Source organism: Hippoglossus hippoglossus, chromosome 16 (genome assembly GCF_009819705.1).
Source record: "Hippoglossus hippoglossus isolate fHipHip1 chromosome 16, fHipHip1.pri, whole genome shotgun sequence".
In the NCBI taxonomy this organism is placed as follows: Eukaryota; Metazoa; Chordata; class Actinopteri; order Pleuronectiformes; family Pleuronectidae; genus Hippoglossus; species Hippoglossus hippoglossus.
Genome location: NC_047166.1, coordinates 26,089,914 through 26,107,040, shown reverse-complemented (window position 1 = coordinate 26,107,040; position 17,127 = coordinate 26,089,914). Strand labels below are relative to the sequence as shown.

At 41.0% G+C, this 17,127-nt stretch overlaps 2 protein-coding genes across 3 annotated transcripts in view; one reads left to right on the top strand and one right to left on the bottom strand.

The window, feature by feature from the left end:
- LOC117776528 (E3 ubiquitin-protein ligase RNF19A-like) overlaps positions 1–3,185 on the top strand; it is a 26,747-nt gene extending 23,562 nt beyond the window's left edge. The window contains exon 10 of the mRNA XM_034610500.1: positions 420–3,185. Within this exon, the coding sequence (XP_034466391.1) occupies positions 420–1,206 (787 nt within the window). The 3' untranslated portion in view covers positions 1,207–3,185. The remainder of the gene's footprint in view (positions 1–419) is intronic.
- LOC117776526 (sperm-associated antigen 1-like) lies at positions 1,734–17,127 on the bottom strand. Of its 2 annotated transcripts, none has more exons than XM_034610498.1 (19): positions 17,056–17,127; positions 16,465–16,606; positions 16,057–16,216; positions 15,866–15,988; positions 15,711–15,781; positions 15,440–15,555; positions 15,216–15,321; positions 14,890–15,020; positions 14,604–14,710; positions 14,194–14,320; positions 12,778–13,230; positions 10,735–10,834; positions 10,075–10,227; positions 9,261–9,418; positions 7,675–7,816; positions 6,849–6,975; positions 6,473–6,631; positions 4,951–5,274; positions 1,734–4,757 (listed from the first exon to the last, which is right to left on the bottom strand). In XM_034610498.1, exons 2-19 carry the CDS (start codon positions 16,602–16,604, stop codon positions 4,629–4,631), a joined length of 2,826 nt encoding a protein of 941 aa, XP_034466389.1. In that variant the 5' UTR covers positions 16,605–16,606; positions 17,056–17,127; the 3' UTR covers positions 1,734–4,628. The 2 variants fall into 2 exon arrangements, with proteins under 2 accessions (XP_034466389.1, XP_034466390.1); XM_034610499.1 differs by having other exon boundaries at positions 10,735–10,833; positions 12,816–13,230.

Below are 17,127 nucleotides of genomic sequence, written 5' to 3'. Positions count from 1 at the left end.
GCAGATGTTCAAACATGATGTTATTATAATGTGGTGCAATAGTGTAATTTCCATTGTTTTCTATAAAGAGTGCCAGATTGAACCCAATGTTTTCACTATTGAAGGATCAGGGTTTTTAACATAGCTCCTGTCCCTGCTCTGCCACAGAGTGTTTGAATAGTGTTCTCTTTTCTGTGATTGTTATTTTAACAAAAAACATTAATTGAATAGACCAACATTTGTTATTTACTAAGCAAGTATTTAGTATTAGGCATGTTGGCAAATGTCAGCAGTTGCAGACTTGAGAAGTATTACAGCTTTCTGAGGCTTATTGCTTAATCATGTGACATGTACAAAGATGTACACTCTCACGTACAAACCTACAGACTGTACATACATTTTTTTTTAATAGCTTACTTTTTGTCTCTGTACTCTTCCAGAGATGGGAACAGTATGGAGGTCCAGGTTGACATTGAATCCAAACCTAGCAAACGACGGCACCACAGCGGCAGCAGCAGTATAGATGACGGTAGCCACGTTGGCCGCTGTGGCTGGACCTGCCCTTCTAACGGCTGCACCTCCTCAGAAGGCAAAGGAACCTCTACCAAGTGGGCCAAAGAGGCCTCTTGCTGCTCCTCCACCAGCTGCGGGGGAAAAAAGAGTAAAGGCAAGCTACGCAAGAAAGGCTGCGGAGGCACAAAGATCAACGAGACGCGGGAGGACATGGATGCTCAGCTGCTGGAGCAGCGCAGCACCAACTCCTCCGAGTTCGATTCTCCTTCACTGAGCGGCAGCCTGCCCTCGGTGGCTGACTCCCACTCCAGCCACTTCTCTGAGTTCAGTTGCTCCGATCTGGAAAGCATGAAGACGTCCTGTAGCCATGGCTCCGGTGGAGGCGACTACAACATGCGCTTTGCCACCGTCAGCCCCTTACCTGAGGTGGAGAATGACCGTCTGGAAACCTGCCCCACTTCTTCATCGTTCTCGTCCCAGGAACAAGGAGCTGTGATCACACCCCATTCCCCCACATCCACCTCCTCTTCCCTGGGCCAGGGCACAGAGCTCTCGCCCCTCTGCTTCATCACAGAAGAGAATGTCAACCTGGTGTGTCAGGCTGAGCTGGACAGCAAAACTGGAGAGCAGCTTAAAGAAACCAACAACAACCACCACCGACCGCAACAAATCCAGCAGCAGCCCAAGAACTCCTGTATACAGACTGAAATCTAAAATCTCAATACCTTAAGTGCTGCACAGATGCTGTTTTTATTCAACATCCTGTCCTCCACTAAATTAACAATCAGCTTACACTTTAGCCTGCATTTTCTGGTACTCCCTTGTAAAGGGAACATGCTATTTGGGGATTTGTGTCCTTCATGAAAAACGTTTTAGTAAAATAGAACTCTGTGCCCACTGAGTGTTGAAAGGCTCGCTGGAAGTATTAAAAGGTTACCAAAGTGCAGCCATGTGAGAATAGTTAAGGTTGTGAATGCTGGTGTTTCTCCCTGTGTGGCCTGCAGACTGCTGACACATTTCTGACAGTTCACCTTCTAGCCACTTGTAACAGAAGACAGCACACTCATTTAGATCTGTGTAGGTTATGATAAAACCACGGTGCCAGTTTTGCTACTATTTGATTCTGGCTTTTTAATGCAGATGCAACACCATGCAGTAATCTTAATGTTTCAGTTCTTGAGGTTGACAACAACAGGGACCAGGCAATGTGACTCACTAGTTCCTCTTTTTTTTTTCTTTCAAAAATGTATAAGTCGCAGAGGAGCCTTTGTGCTCCTGTCTGTATTTATTATTAGAGTTTCTTTCTCACCTGGATGTATAATTATAATGACTGAGCTCAACATTGTTAAACAGTTTAGCACTAAAACGGACCTGTAACACATCCAATGGTATCTTTAGATGTATGCACAGATGGCTGTAGACCCTTTGTGGGAAGTGGTGCTTGGCAGCCTGGTATCCACTGAGTTTTGACCTGTAGCCTGAAAACCCTTATATGTGCTTTTAGTGCTAAGAAGACTCTGGGAGCTCAGGCTTTGTTTAGTTCTGTGAAAAGCTTTTGATGATAGGTTTGGGGGGTGAGCGTTGATTTGAGAGAAGGTCTCTGGAAGGCCACAGTTGTCCAGATATTATATTAACATTAACCAATGGGTTGGTCAGTTCTTCAAAATTATGATTTTTTTTACTTTTCAAAGGTGATTTATTCAAGCTGATGGTCTCGCCTCACTGAGTAAGAGAGAGCTTCGATATCTTTCTTTGTAAACTCATGGTGCCTTTAAGAAGTTGTTTGTGTTGTTTGTGTCTCTCTCTCCACTGTGTCTTCAAGACTCCAAACAGCAACTTATTGTAGGTTACAGAATGTCTATCTGTGTAGGGGTTATGCATTTACATACAGAACATACTGTGGTAGACATGGTAAATGAAAACTTTTCAATTGCCTACCAAAGACAGCACTCAGGCTCTTGTTAAATCTCATACCTTTGACTTGTCAGCTGTACACAGTGTGGTGCATCCTTTTACACCAGGAGATGAATGAAGACAAGACCCAGGATTATACCGACATGCAGAACGCTGTTTCATACACGCTTCACTAATGCTACGCAAATAACTGAGGCTGCACAACAGCCAAAGGCACCTGCACTGTTTACTCTATTTCTTATTACATTGATATTCTGCAATGCACAAGGTTGATAGGGATACATAGTTTTGTTTTGGGTTACCTTCTCCTACTGATTTTCCTGTGATTCTTGTTGGCAATCGGTGCTGCTGAGCAGACTTGAAGTCAAAATCGGTTTCCAGCACTTTTCCCTCTTACAGAGTGTTTTGCTGATGCCTGTCTTTACAGCTCAGTGGTCGGCTCTATTGAGGCCACTGAGTCGGATCAGGTGAACCTCTACCAGGTAGGTAAAAGCAGCCTGAATGGTATTTTGACTCTAGGCTGTTACTGATTGAGCCCTCAATTTGGTTGGGTGGATAAGGCTACAATCTGCAGTCCTCCCTGAATCCATACAAAAACATTATCTGTTTATCATTCTTCACCGAAACAAAAACCTGTTCTTCATTCTAATTTGAACACCAGTGCCAGATATAATTTGTAATTTGTGCAGAATGGCTTAAGGTAATTGTATATTTGTTTGGTAATTTGCTTTACTATATGCGTGTAAATGCATATCAGAAAAATAAAATATGATATATGATGTGTTGTCCTCTGTTTTTCAGGTTAATACAATGCTTCACATATTTAAGGTATTCCATCTTTAATGGTTATAACTTTCAAATATTTGAACTCGGCATAAGGAAGAAAATCTGTTTCCAGTTTATTGAATAGCCCTCTGTTAATATTGTACACATTTTTACATCACTACTAAAATATAATTTAAAACCACAATGAGGAGAAAGTGGAATGTGTAATTATTGCCTGTTGCCCGCTGACTTATCAGCATGAAATAAATTTGGTACAATAATGTAGAGCAGATAAACAATCGAAAACAAAACTTAGGCAGTCAACAATTTTGTATGACTCAAATATTGAACAGTTATTAACATGGATAGAAAGAAGAGTGGCTTAAAAAGAGCAAATGACACATTTTAAACAAATGCATTCATGTTAGTAAATATGAATAATTTCTGATGCAAATCCATTTGATAACTTACTGAATGACATCTCTTATAGGGAATATTTGCACACTCACTAAAATGTAAGCAACCCACAGTGTGAAATCCAAGGCACGCATCTCATTAAGATGCTGCTTCTCTCCAGTGTGTGCACTTCTGCATGGCTGAACTGCTGTGAAAATGAGTGTGCAGATATGCATTGCCTGGCAGGCTAATTTGGTAACAAACAGCATGAATGACTGTCGTCGTCTTTTAAATGAAATTTTACATCAGAGCCCAGAGATGCTGAAGGCATAGCTGAATAAACCAAAGAGCCTCTGGGTCATGTAAGGTTACAAACTGTATTTGCTCACACAGTGCTGTCAGTAGGTACCTGTCAGAGATACTGTTACCATACGGCGCAGAACAGCAGTAAGACTATTTCTTCCTCAAAGAAAATACAATACATATGGTCAAAATCAAATTTCTCTATCTTAAGGTTTTGTCCTTCTGCGTAGAACATCTACTTAACCACCTCAGTAGCAAATGACCTCACTTGTTCATTTGCTTGGTATTTCTGAAACTTTCTGATCTAGGTTAGTGGCAGCAGCTCAGTTATCAAATCAGAAGACTGACAGGGTTCAAGGACCAGCTCACAGCTAAGCACAGTTCTGCGAATATGAGCTTGTCCTGAGCAAAAGCTACAGCTTGTAGCGTTACATAACTTTGTACATTGGACCCTAAGTCAAAGGTCCATAGTATCCTGATGTCTGCCTGTGGTACAATGCGAGTCATAAGTGGTGGTACAAAAGTAAATCTGCATAGCAAAATGTTTCCAGAGAGAACAATTCCTTATCCTGTCATTTAAACATATGGTGATCATTTACAGTACAGATCAGTGGAGTGAATGTGACCCAGTGCCATTGAATTGCTCTGGGGAAACATTCTACAGCTTCCTGCCTTTGTTTACTCAGTTCTTGTGCAGTGGTTTGCATAGATCATAGAGTTGTAGTGGTGCAGCAGCTCATGCAGCAGGGGCAGGAGGGTCAGATATATTTGTTGGCTAAGTTCTGAACATCGTTCTTAGTGAACTCTGTGCTCTCGATAGCCGACAGATGCTCGAACAGATGGGTGATGTGGTGACGTTCATCCGTCTCCAGCAGCATCAGCACAATCTGCAGAAACAGCACATCATCATTTATCACAAAAACGTCAGTTGCTGGAAACAATGTGGACAGATTACTCACGAAATACTGTAAATTTATAAAAAGGTAATAGTCACTGTGCAGCAATAGAAAATACATTTTTAGATTGTACATTTTTCTGAGTCCAAAAAGCGTGTTCCAATGAAGAGAAAACCTCTCTTACCGAGAACCTGTCCGTTGTGTGCAGATGGTTGAGGTGTTGGAAGACCAGATTGGGGTCTTTCTCCAGGAGGTGGGAGTCCAGCACCTGTACGATGAAGGTGATGGTGGGTCCGTCCAGCTGGGTGCTCAGGTACTGTGGAAGCATCTGCGGAACTGTGGAGGCCAGCAGGTCAGCACAGGCTGCAGTATTTCTGCTACAGCGAGCTGCATTCAGAGCCTGGCCGAACTCGTAGACGTTTGTTGGATGAATGTTGATGGTGATGTCTTCTCCTCTGCAGCTGCTCTCCGAGGTAGGAATGGCTGTCACCTCCTCATCACCTTCAACCTGAGGAAGATCAACACAGGTGATTTACAAAAGAAGGACTTCAGTTGTGGAGAAGTTTTAAGCTTTGAGGTAGAAAGACAGTGCTGCCTTTGTGTGCATGCAGTGCACACATAAAGACAATGACAGACATGAAAACAAAGATTCCAGGTATGATCCCAACACGTAATTTACAGAATTACAAAAAAATACTACAGAATTCACTTCCTTTTTTATAAATTATTCAGTTGGGCCACCATGATCCAATCTGTGATGTAATCTGGTCTTTCTCTGGTGTGGAGGTGAAACAAATGAGACAAAACTTTGGAATCCTGCTCAGTGTTCGGTGTCTAGGAGTTGGTGCATGTGCATCACGTCTATGGCTCCAACAAATACAGCTGTGATATAGAACACTGTGTGTTGCTCCTTTACTTTGGATATCTGCTCTTTACTTCGGGGCAGGTAGTGTGCAGGCTTGTCTGGACTTGATATATTTTCTACACAATCATTAGTGGAGGGTGATGAGAGTGAGGAGACTCCATTAAAGTTTCTCTATGTGCTTAGAAAATCCTAACTATGATCCTAAAGCTGCTTTCAGACATGCACTGAACTCTGGAGATCCTCTGGACATTCTCTGGAGGGGCTGTATGAATGAACATAAATGAACCAGTGAAAGGCTGCGAGTGGCTAAAAGCTGCCATGTCAGGTGTTGATTTGCAGTGGGTTGTAGGTAATAGTTGAATTTAGTGTTAACATAAAGGCTGTAACGGTTGAAAGAGTAAGAACTCAAATAGGACATTCTAAGTCTGTGTAACATGTAGGAAATCGTTTTGCAGTGGATGCATGTGTTCTGTAGTTCATACAATGGCCACTACACTGGACCATAAAACCCATACAGCCGAGCACTGATCGACAACCTGAGTCAGGCTCTGTCTATCGATATGTAGCCTCATATTTGGAGAGAGGTGGGGAACTGAACAGGCCGCCACATAGAGACAAACAACCATTCTTATAATATACACTTATATTTACAATTTATTTAGAGTTAACCGGTTAACCTAACCTGTCCTAGGACTGAGGGAGGAAGTCAGAGTACCTGGAGGGCACAACCGTGCCGCCCCACTGGTAAACAAATCCAGCAGAGGGGGAAAAAGGATATGCTCTTTCCATGTAAACACTGTACCCTGGTTAAATTAGGCATCCACAGTACATGTGTGTATACCTCTGTAATGGGGACAGTCTTTCTGGACTTGGCTTGTGAGTCGAGGGCCAGACTCTGTCTGAGCAGGACTGTGACTTCCTCCAGCTCCTTCTCAGCCTCCTGCAGGTTGGGGTCCTGCTGCAGCACCTCCTGCAAGTCACAGGTGCATGCCAGGTAGTCCTGTTTGATGCAGAGACAAAATATAGCTTTACACATGAAACCAATAGTTTCAAGCGGGTTTCATTATTTTAAGGATTTTAACAAGTTCAATTAATTATCTTTTTCACACTTTTTTAAAATTTAAATTAATGGATTTCCCTCTGACCCCCCCTTTTAAATGAACACATCACCTTATGACATTTGTCATTAATAAGACAGCTTTGTTCAATCTGTTCACCTTAAGGCCTTTATTGGCCAGGGCTCTTCTGTAGAAGGCTTTCTTATTGGTCGGCTCTAGTTTCAGTGCTGCGTCACAGTCCTGCTTGGCTTCAGTAAACCTCTCCAGCTTCAAGTAGCACAGGGCTCTACACACACACACAAACACACACACACACACACACACAATTAATACAATTTGTCTGTGACTCATCAGTTGTTACTCAGATTAAATGAATTCATTTCATATAAAAATACACGATGCAAGAGACGAAATGTATACTATACATATTATATATTGTTCTCGGGTCTCAGCAGCTGTGTAGTAGAAGTAATATATGTGTGTTTTCTCTGGTGTGGCTAACAAAGCCCAACACACACACACGCAAACACGAACACACAATAGGACATTTTTCATCAACGTCACAGTTTCCTCTGTGATATGATCAACAATCTATGCCTGATTAAGTTGAGTGTGTGAAAAGAATGAAGTGAGACCTGCCTCCCGCATGCACCATGCTTTCTGTTAGACAATACGTTTGGTATTGGCTTTAGGAGAAGTTGTGATAAACAAAGAGCTGAAGCAGGCAGCTGCTTCCTGAGCCCTGACTGTTCTACTCTTACCAACAATAGATCTGGATTTACAGCCAGTGGCAGACTGATGACTGGTTGGGATTCATGGCAGTGCTGAATGCACCATGCCAAACCAATGACTTAATTTTTCCAGGTGTTTTGTAACATTCCTGCTTGATGATGAAATACACCATGAGAATGTAGAGTATCACAAAACCGAGAGGAACAGAAAGTGAAAGGACCACAGCAGTGTCCATGAGAGTGAAGATTCAAACCTGTTGGTGTAGACTGCACACTCCTCTGGCTTAAGTTTAAGGCATTCACTGTACTTTCCAAGTGCGTCCTGGTATTGGCCCTTCTTCACAAAATCATTCCCTTCTTGCTTCAACACTGTGAAACGAACTTCTGCTTTCCTCTCTGGAAGACAAAGTCAAGGGGTGATTACTTACCACTGCTTATTCAGACCAGTTCAACTCTCCTTTCTGGTGAAGCCATGAACCCACATTGACACTTAGATTTAAATTGAATTTCTTACAAAACCTAACGTAAGGCTATGCGTCAGTCCTCTGTGCTACAGAGCTTGAAGGTTTAAACAAATCAATGTTGTGCTGGCTGGACATGAGGAATGAGTTAAGTCAGCAATCAATCTGCTGCCTTCAGTGTCTTCAGGGAGAAAAACTGTGCCAGCAGCTCCATTCTTTCATTAGAGTTTCAAAATAATAGCTGCAACATGGCCTTGGGAATAAAGAAACTGCATGGTCAGTGAACAGAGGTAACACGTCCACTTATATAAAAGTTAGGCCTTTAGCCTCCCTCTCCTCCATAGTATCTCATGGGGTGTGACAGAGAAACAGGAACAGAGCGCATCAGCTTATTCTTTTCAGTTCCTCTATGTTGATGTGAGCAGTGGAAGAAGAAATATCTTGATCCTTTAGTTGAGTAAAAAATATGTAAGAATACCCTTCTCAAAGTAAAGAGTCGACATTGAAAATGTAACTTAAGTAAAGGTTTGAAATAACCCAACGTAGAAAACTGACCCTGTGAGCACTACACTGTTATATCTTGTATTACCAGATAATTACCGATGCCTTTATGTGTACACAACTTTCATTCATCACTTTACTGTGGGATTTTATGAACCAGTGTGTTATGCCATCTAAAAAGGGCTTTATATTTTGGAAAATATAAAGAATAAATGCATGTAAATCTTCACTTTGTAATATTGCTTACTAATATCAAGAATAAATCTGAGTATATATATATGTACTACATATAGTATATTACATATAGTATACACATGACTGTTTAATTACTGAAACAGAGAGAAGACTCACAGGCTTAAAGTCTGTGTTTCTATGTCAGGTGACAGTGCTACATGTTTCCTCCCACAGTGCAAAGACATGTAGGTTAGTTTAACTGGCAACTCTCCACTGCCAGTGAATGTGTCTCAATGTGACAGCACTGTTATTGACCTGTACAGGGTGTAGCCTGCCTCTCGCCCAGTGTCACCTGGGATTAGACACTGTGTGATCCTTGAGGAATAAGCAGCTGTAGCTAATGGATGAATGGGCCCAAGCTTTTAAATAGTGCTCTCATTAAAATGTTTTTCACACTGTGCATTTCTCAACTCAGAAATAAACATGGGCCCCAGAAGGCACAGGGCTACCTGGTCCTTGTGTCACACTTGTATTTACTGATCCAGAGGTTACTTTAAGATCAGAGTGAAGGATTTACATGAGAGGCTCACTGTCAGCATGTGACAGTCACGACTACTCCTAGTTTACACCAATAAGTGTGATCCTGTGTTGCTGTGAATATTATCCAGAGCATGTTTTATGATTTTTCTTCTAAAAACACAAACCTGTGTCCCTGGCAGCCTTTTCTGCCCGTGCCTGGAGGACCTCTGCACTGGGTGGCTCCTCTCTGCGGTGGTGCTGAGCCGACAGAGGCACCAGGGGAATCTCCGAAAGTTTCTCTCTCCACTCTGGACCGTCCTGATCAATTAGTAGCCTGGTGATCCTGGAGGAGGTGCCAGATCAGTAAGTTGCTACTTGGATTTTACACTGGACACTGGACAGTCCCATATGAACAGGATATTGGAATGGCTCAGAGAAAATAAGCATGAAATGTATATGGAACTAAAACCAACTTTGTTCAGTTTACAGATAAAGTACATGGACATGTATTATAGCTTTGACCCTCTGGTTCTCCTGAACACAAAGCGGCCAGGTGAGTTTCTGCACTGCATAACAGAGAACACATGCCGAGCCACATTTAGCCTCTAGCTGGGACTGTTGAACACAAGCTAAAGCCATTTGCCAGTAATTAGAGTGTATGTGTTTGTTCATTTGATTTGGTTTGATTTAGTCTTGTGGTTAAGGTACAGTCCATTCTCTAAATTAAAACATTAGAAGAAAATATTCAACAAAATAATGGATAGTAAGGACACTTTGGTCTTTGCTCTCTTTCTCTGTACAAAAAACATGGTACTCACAATCATTAGAGTGGCTGACATTTCAATATAACCTACAGACAAAGGCTGGCTTTGTGTTGCTATCCAGACCAGTCAGAAATGTGAATATGAATGTTAAAACTCATTCAGGTCTGTGTTTCAGTGCTCATGTCTTCCTGTCCTCTGCGGCCTCTCAGCTCAGTCAAGAGGTGAAGGCTAATACCTGTTGGCGCTGTCGTGTGCTGCCTGCACACTGATGTCTATCTGCAGGACAGTCTTGTAATCCACATAGGCCTTTCGGTAGCGCTCCAAGGACTCATAAGCCATGGCCCGGCGGAGGAGGGGCTTTAGGAAGAATGGCTGCAGCTCCAGAGCTCTGGTTGGTATTAATAGATGGGATGAGATAGAAGTAAAGGATCAAGTCTGCAGCTTCGGTTATAGATGCTGATGTCTGGTAGTACTGTCAATATATGTGAATCTGAGATATTCAAATGGATATATTCTTCTGTGTAAGTAAATATATACCTATACATATATACCTAAAGTTGATATAGGTGTACAGTTGTACAGTTGTATCTGTAAGTAAACTGTCACACATTGGTTTTCCTTTATTTTTTCATTAGAAATTGAATTCAAAGCAAACATACTAAGTATTTAGGCTTTCAAGAGAGAGGTTCCCTCAAGTAAACCTGTGATTTCTGCTCATAGAACCGCTTCCGAAACGGAAATCCCTCACAACCCAACCAGTTGCAAATCTCCTCATAACATGATAGTGATCTTCTACAAAATGATAGGGCTGTTTGATTTTCGGGTAAGACTCAGTGACCCACAGCAGACATTACTTCCCACTTGTTTTACGAAACAAAATAACAAATGATCTCACCTTGTGCAGTCCTGTATGCATTCCTGACTGTTGCCATCTTTCAAGTAACAAGCTGCTCTGTTAGAATACAGAATAGATAGATCCTCTGGACTGTCAATCCCTGCACAGGGAGAGAAATATCATCACAAATATATCATACTTAGAAAACACATTTCATAGTTTCCCTCTGGATATATGTGTCATAAATTCTACTAGGCTTCAAAGAATCTCTTGACTGCCTGTGGCTGTAAAATGCCTGCATATGTCTTATTATTTTTTTATAATGTTCGGGTTGTTGGCTGAATCAGTTAATTTATCACTAACCGAGGAACTGTTGAAACATGGGAATTCTGCTTAGGTTTATTTTAAATTGTGAAAATCTTGTGCTAGGTGTGTATTTGTGATCCTGTATTGATGGAATAAAGAACGCATTTGTGGGAAGTGTAACTTTTCAAAACTCCTTAATAATAAGACAATAACCTAAAGTTGTATTCACACATTTACGATGCAGAAATTCCTAAGTTTCACCAATCTTCCTGTCTGAGTAACTAGGATGTCTATCTTTTCTTCTGCTCCTACACCCTCATACGCCTTTGAGAGATGTATAATTATGAGCACATGTTCCTAGACAAAATTTCTCATTTGTTTCCAGGACTGACAAGATGAAAAACCAAACAGTCAGTGAAGTCCAATGAAAAGGTTGTCTAACAAGTTTACAGATGTTTTCCTTAACAACTTGCTCTCACAGCATATTTGCTTTTCTCTCTACTCACCTTATTCATTTATTTGTGTCATTACTAACATGGGCAAATCAGATAGCCCCTCACTAAGGTCTGAGTAACATTCTTCTCTAATCTTTACGAACTATGTCATCAGAGCATCCCACATGAAATCAGAACATGGATGATGACAGTGTGGGAATGATGACAGTGATGTCTCTGCAAATGCTTACACTTACACAGTTATGTTATTATAACACAGTGTGTTAAAGTTATTAACTAGGCCATCCAAATACATACCCAAACATTTGATGTTTACATTTAAGTTTCTTTTAACAGTCTATGTGCATGTTCAGTGGGTTTAACAGGGTTGCCAGAGTGTAACTTCTTCACTATCCTGAGCTGTAATCTGCACTACACGTAGCCTGCAATACATCAGTCAGATGATGGACCTTGGATAATGTTTATGTCCAATCACTTAACCATCCTCTTTCACAGTTGGCAATGAGTGTATTATGGTGGATCACAGAGAAAGTATGTTTGATGTTGTGTCAGGCCTGACGACCAGCAGTTTCTCTGCCTCCATCGACCACTCTCTCGCTCTCAGTAAGAATTATGGCTGTGGTCCCACAGATTCAATTTCACAGTGAGTGGTGAGCAGTCATGTGACCTGGACCGGCTGAGCTGAGCTGAGAGGCTTAGCACCAGGCTGAGGCTAAAACAGAAACACTGTCCATATGCAACACAACAGACACACTGTGACGCATCACTTTAGGGACAGTCACTACATACATCAACAAACAGCCTTTTAACTTGTTTAGCTCTTTTTGAAATCATTTAACCATTTCATTACTGTATGTATGCAAGGGTGGTGGAAGATATTGTTTCGGTTTTTTAGGTATTCACAAGAAAGTACATTTTGATGTGTGTTTTCGTTTTTGACAAAATATATACTGGAGTGTGATTAAAAGGAACAAAATGTAAATGAAATCACTAGTATTCTAGTGGCAAGGTCATGCAAAACCTTTGACTTACAGTAGCACTCACCAGTTACAGTAAACCATCTCAAGAGCTTTGATTGACTAAAACCATGAAGCAACATTTATTCAAATATGGCTGACACTGGTGATCAAACATCAGTCAGTTATATTTAGGCTGTTTGTGTCAGAATGTTTATATCACTGTGTAAACATTATATGTTAATGACATTGAGGCACATAGTTATCTTTTCTATGGTGTCATACAGCAACCATACATTGATTTGCTCACTACATAACTGAATTAACAGTCACTTTAGACTATAACGACAAGAAAAGCATCACCATAAACAACTCCTCAAACCTACCTGAATCCGAATAGCCCTGGATGGCTTGTGAGTATTTATCCAGTGCATCGGAAAACTGTCCATTTTTAAACAGCAGGTTTCCTTCGTTTTTTAGCCGGGACAGGGGTGGGGGCAGGGCTCCACACGGGGCATCTAGGTTGATAGTTTCCCTTGCAGTTCCTCCAACTGGAGTCCCCTTCCCGCTGCTGCTCGGGTCAGTCTGGACTGAAGCTGTCGAGCCCCTCTTGCCTGTTCCATTGGCTACCTTTTCCTTGGACTCCTGTGTGACTTTGTACTTGTCTGAGCTGCCTCCTTTGCTCCTCCGGTGTCCTGTGTGAGAGTTGCTGGACTCACTGTGTGGACCCCCGTCACCTCTGCTGTGGGGCTTCTTTTGAGCGTTACCCATGTCTCCCCTCTCGGCAGGAGAAGCTGAGCTCTCCCCTCCCACAGGCTGGCTGGGTTCAACCAGAAAAGCTGGAAGAGAGAGGAGAGGAGGGAGAGGCAGAGAGAAGAGGGGTGGGCACACCCACCGGAAGGAGTCAGTGGTTACATCACAGTGGGGGAGGGTTGGACACACAAGACACAGCCACTTCAAAGAGGGAGTTCCAGGAAGCAGCCACTCTTGACAGTGAATGACCAAAGTGGTGGGTGGGGGCAGGGTGGATAACACGCATGCATAGTATGTCACGTTATGCAGAGGAGAGTTTCCTCTCTCTGCGGCACAGCAGAAAATAGCGACACGTTTTCTATAGAGCGTAAGTGGTTCGAGGGCTATTCCAATTCTATTCAGGCTCTTCAGGGGTTTTAGTCAGCTGATACTTTTTTTAACAAATGAACCAAACATTTTTAAAATCATTTAAATTTGATCATTAAAGAATTATGAATAAGACATAATCTAAGTGGTAGCCGGTCTGTATTTATATAACACTTTTTTGGTCTTGATGACCACTCAAATTGCTTTACAGTACAGGTTTTGAGTGGGGCATTTTATTGTCAGCTCTGCCTATATAATGATGTCTATCCAAATTATGTTAAACATATCTTTTGCATCTCTGTAATACAATTACAATGCCACTTATTGGCTGATAGATGCATTGGTCAGACTCAACTGGATGACTACGCAAATTAAGTCATTTTTCCCACCACAGGCATATTGATTTAAATAATTTGGTTCTTTGGTTGTTAATTTAAGTGTGCCAGCAATAACTGGTGTATGAAGGAGTGATTATCATTCAACAATCAATTTATGGCTTCACAGCAGCAAAAATGCTAAAATAGGGAACAATCCCCTAATTTAATTAAATAGATTGGATAGAAACAGATTTCTGGATGGATTCAGGGAATTATGAATTGTCACCTGCTTGTTTATAGAGTTTTGTCTGTGTGTAAATCAAGGATATATATATTTATTATATAGAGTCAGTAAAAATAACATACCTTCTGCTTTTGTATCATCGTTGCTGTTGTCATATGCATCTTCTTCCTCTTGGATGAGGATTTTTTTGCCTTTTCTCTGTTGCTCTGGTTGACTTTCCTTCAGCTTCTCAGTTTCAGAAAGAAGTTTCTGTACCACAAATAATACACAAATATTAGAATTCATCAACAGCAGAACACCAACCCAGTTCAGTTAAGTAAAAGTCAGCAATGGTTATACATGCATTGATACCACAATCATATATATTATATATTGACTATTGAAATCATTGATGTCATTCTCTATTTACAGCAGTAACAGAGTGCGAATGATGCACTGAATATAATTCCCTGACCTCACACAACTACAGTGACATCTAGTGGACAAAGGGCTCCTGGTAGGTAATAACTAACTAACTACTTCGCTGACTTACTTTGGCTGTTACATTGTGAGGCTCCTCCATAAGGACTATCCTCAGGTCTTCAACAGCCAATTCAAATTGACCCATGTGCTTGTGCACAGCGGCACGACGTAGCAGGGCTGTTCATAAAAAATACACACATTCATACTTTACACACACTTAAGTTCTTGTATGCTGCTGTGTTTAAAGTTATAATTATAGCACATCAAACAACATAACATTTTACATGATAGTAGGTCTGTTTGCAAGCACTGTAATAGGCTATTCCAGTTGAAGTTCAGTAAACAACGAAAAGCACCTTTCACATTGCCTGGTTCCAGCTCCAGAACACGCTGGCAGTCGGACATTGCATCGTACCAGTGCTTGAGATTGATCTCGGCCTGGGCTTTGTTGTTGTATGCAGCCACAGTTGGTAAAATGGAAAGGCTCCTATCATGGAAGGCCACGAATAAAACAGACCTTTCTTTACAATGGACAAACACTTGGAGGTACAGTTGATGGAAAACATCACACTTTCATTGAAAATAGAAGTCATTGTGATTAAATGCCAGGCAAAATTATCAATCCCACCTCAGAGACGTGAAACACTTTCAATAATAAATGATGTTGTAAAAGTAATCTGACCTGGAATAGTACACAACTGCCTCCACATAATCTTTAACTCTGAAAGCTTCGTTGCCTTTGTCCTTTTCACGATTTGCCAGGAGGAGCTTCTCCTGTTGGGTCAGAACTGGACGGACAGTTTTGGAAGAGACCACACATTTCACATACATACCCACACAACTGAAGTATACACAATGCTTTGCAATGACCACAAAATAAATATGATGTTCTACAAAATACATTACATGATGCATCCACTTTTGTCTTGAGTTTAGAATGTCCTTTGGTTATAATGGCTGGAGGATTGTTGTTGTTGACCACATTCCCATCAATCCTTTCACATTCTCTTTCCACATCAAAGCTGGAAAAAGAACAAACTATATTTGGCTATTTGATAATCTGCAAAAATGATTAAAACATCATCAACACCTAATCTTACAAAGTAAAACTCTTGGGAACCTTTTGTGTATAGTGGCTGCAGCTGCTGTAACAGAGTGTAGAGACAAAATGACTCACTTGTCCCATTCTCGATAATCACGTGGAGGAGTGCTTTTTGTAGGATTCTTCTTTTCCTCTGCATTTAAAGTCTGTGATGACATAACATTTCATCGAACAGTTTTTTGTATGCATACATGTTCATAGTTATGTACATTGGTGACAACAACTGTTACCTTAGTAAGTAGAATGGAGCAATGAGAACCTCTTATTGGTGGAATATTTTCCTTCACTAGATCATCAAACACTGTCTGTTGTTTCAGTGAAGTTTCAGTCTTTTTGGTTTCTTCTTGCCATGTCTGTAAAAACAAAATCTAGTAAAAATCAATCAATAAATAAATAAAATACACTACCTCACATCTCATACCTTCAACTCCTCAGCAATTAGGCTCCACTCGTCTTTTGAGAGGCTGGCTGCTGTTGCGACTAAGTTTTCCTTCCTGAGGGCTGGGCTCCTAGGGTGCAGTTTCTCCAAGTGACTCTCACAGAACTCAATCAGGTGAGGATAAATGCCCTCGTGACCAGACCTTTACACAAAGTAAAACAATGTTTTCTGAAATTCTAATAATGTCAAGTGTATCAAACTTTGTATCAGATATTTACTTAGGTTGTGCCTAACCCTTTAAAAAGTTGTAAGTTGTATATTTGATTGATATATAATCTATGTGATAGTGAACAATTATCGTATGGAGAATAGCTAACAAACACAAATAATAGTAGAAAACTTGACAATCATATACTTTCTTTTCACACCTCGAGCTCATATGGATTTTACCTCAGCACTTTCAGAATCTTCTCCAGGTATTTCACATTTTTGCATTTTTCAATGTAATTATAGTCCAGGTGCTCCACAGGGACACTATAGTCAACGATGGTGGATTGGCTTTGAAGAGACAAAACTGCATCTGCACTCATGCCTGCAAAGAATTTTAGATACTTACGAGTCTTTAACACTTTACTCAATCAAATAGTACAACAAATCGACAAGGACATACAGGGAACATACATGGACATAAACAGGCAAATGCCAGTGCAAGCAAAGGAGTAAATAATAAAAATAGAAATGAATTAAATGAATGCAGAAATAGTCGTTTTCTGTATTTATTTATTCATACATGGCAGCCAGAGGGACATGTCGTCCTGTTTACTGGATGAAGTTAGCTTGGCAGCTCTGAATGATATATAGCTATTGCTAGCTTAGAACAGTGAGCTAACCCAACGTTATTGTTAATTTAGACTGCGTTGTCTCTACAGAACGTGCGCTGTGTCTTCGTATTTGGGTCAAGACAGAAAATCGTTGCCCATAAACTGTTAATAGTGACTTAAACTAGAGAAATGCTACCAAAGTTCAAATAAATAACAGTACCTGCTGCTGTTTGTTGAAAGTCTTCTCTGAAGAGTGGGCTGTGTTACTATGGTAACCACGCAGGGCAGGGCA

What these genes read in the sequence shown, in the direction of transcription:
- LOC117776526 (XM_034610498.1), bottom strand. Translation starts at nt 16,604, where the DNA reads ATGAGTGCAGATGCAGTTTTGTCTCTTCAAAGCCAATCCACCATCGTT. An exon ending in GGAACCAGGCAATGTGAAAG is followed by an intron (nt 14,711 to 14,889) that starts GTGCTTTTCGTT and finishes TTTTATGAACAG; the next exon opens with CCCTGCTACGTCGTGCCGCT. An exon ending in TGGCCAATAAAGGCCTTAAG is followed by an intron (nt 6,632 to 6,848) that starts GTGAACAGATTG and finishes TGCATCAAACAG; the next exon opens with GACTACCTGGCATGCACCTG.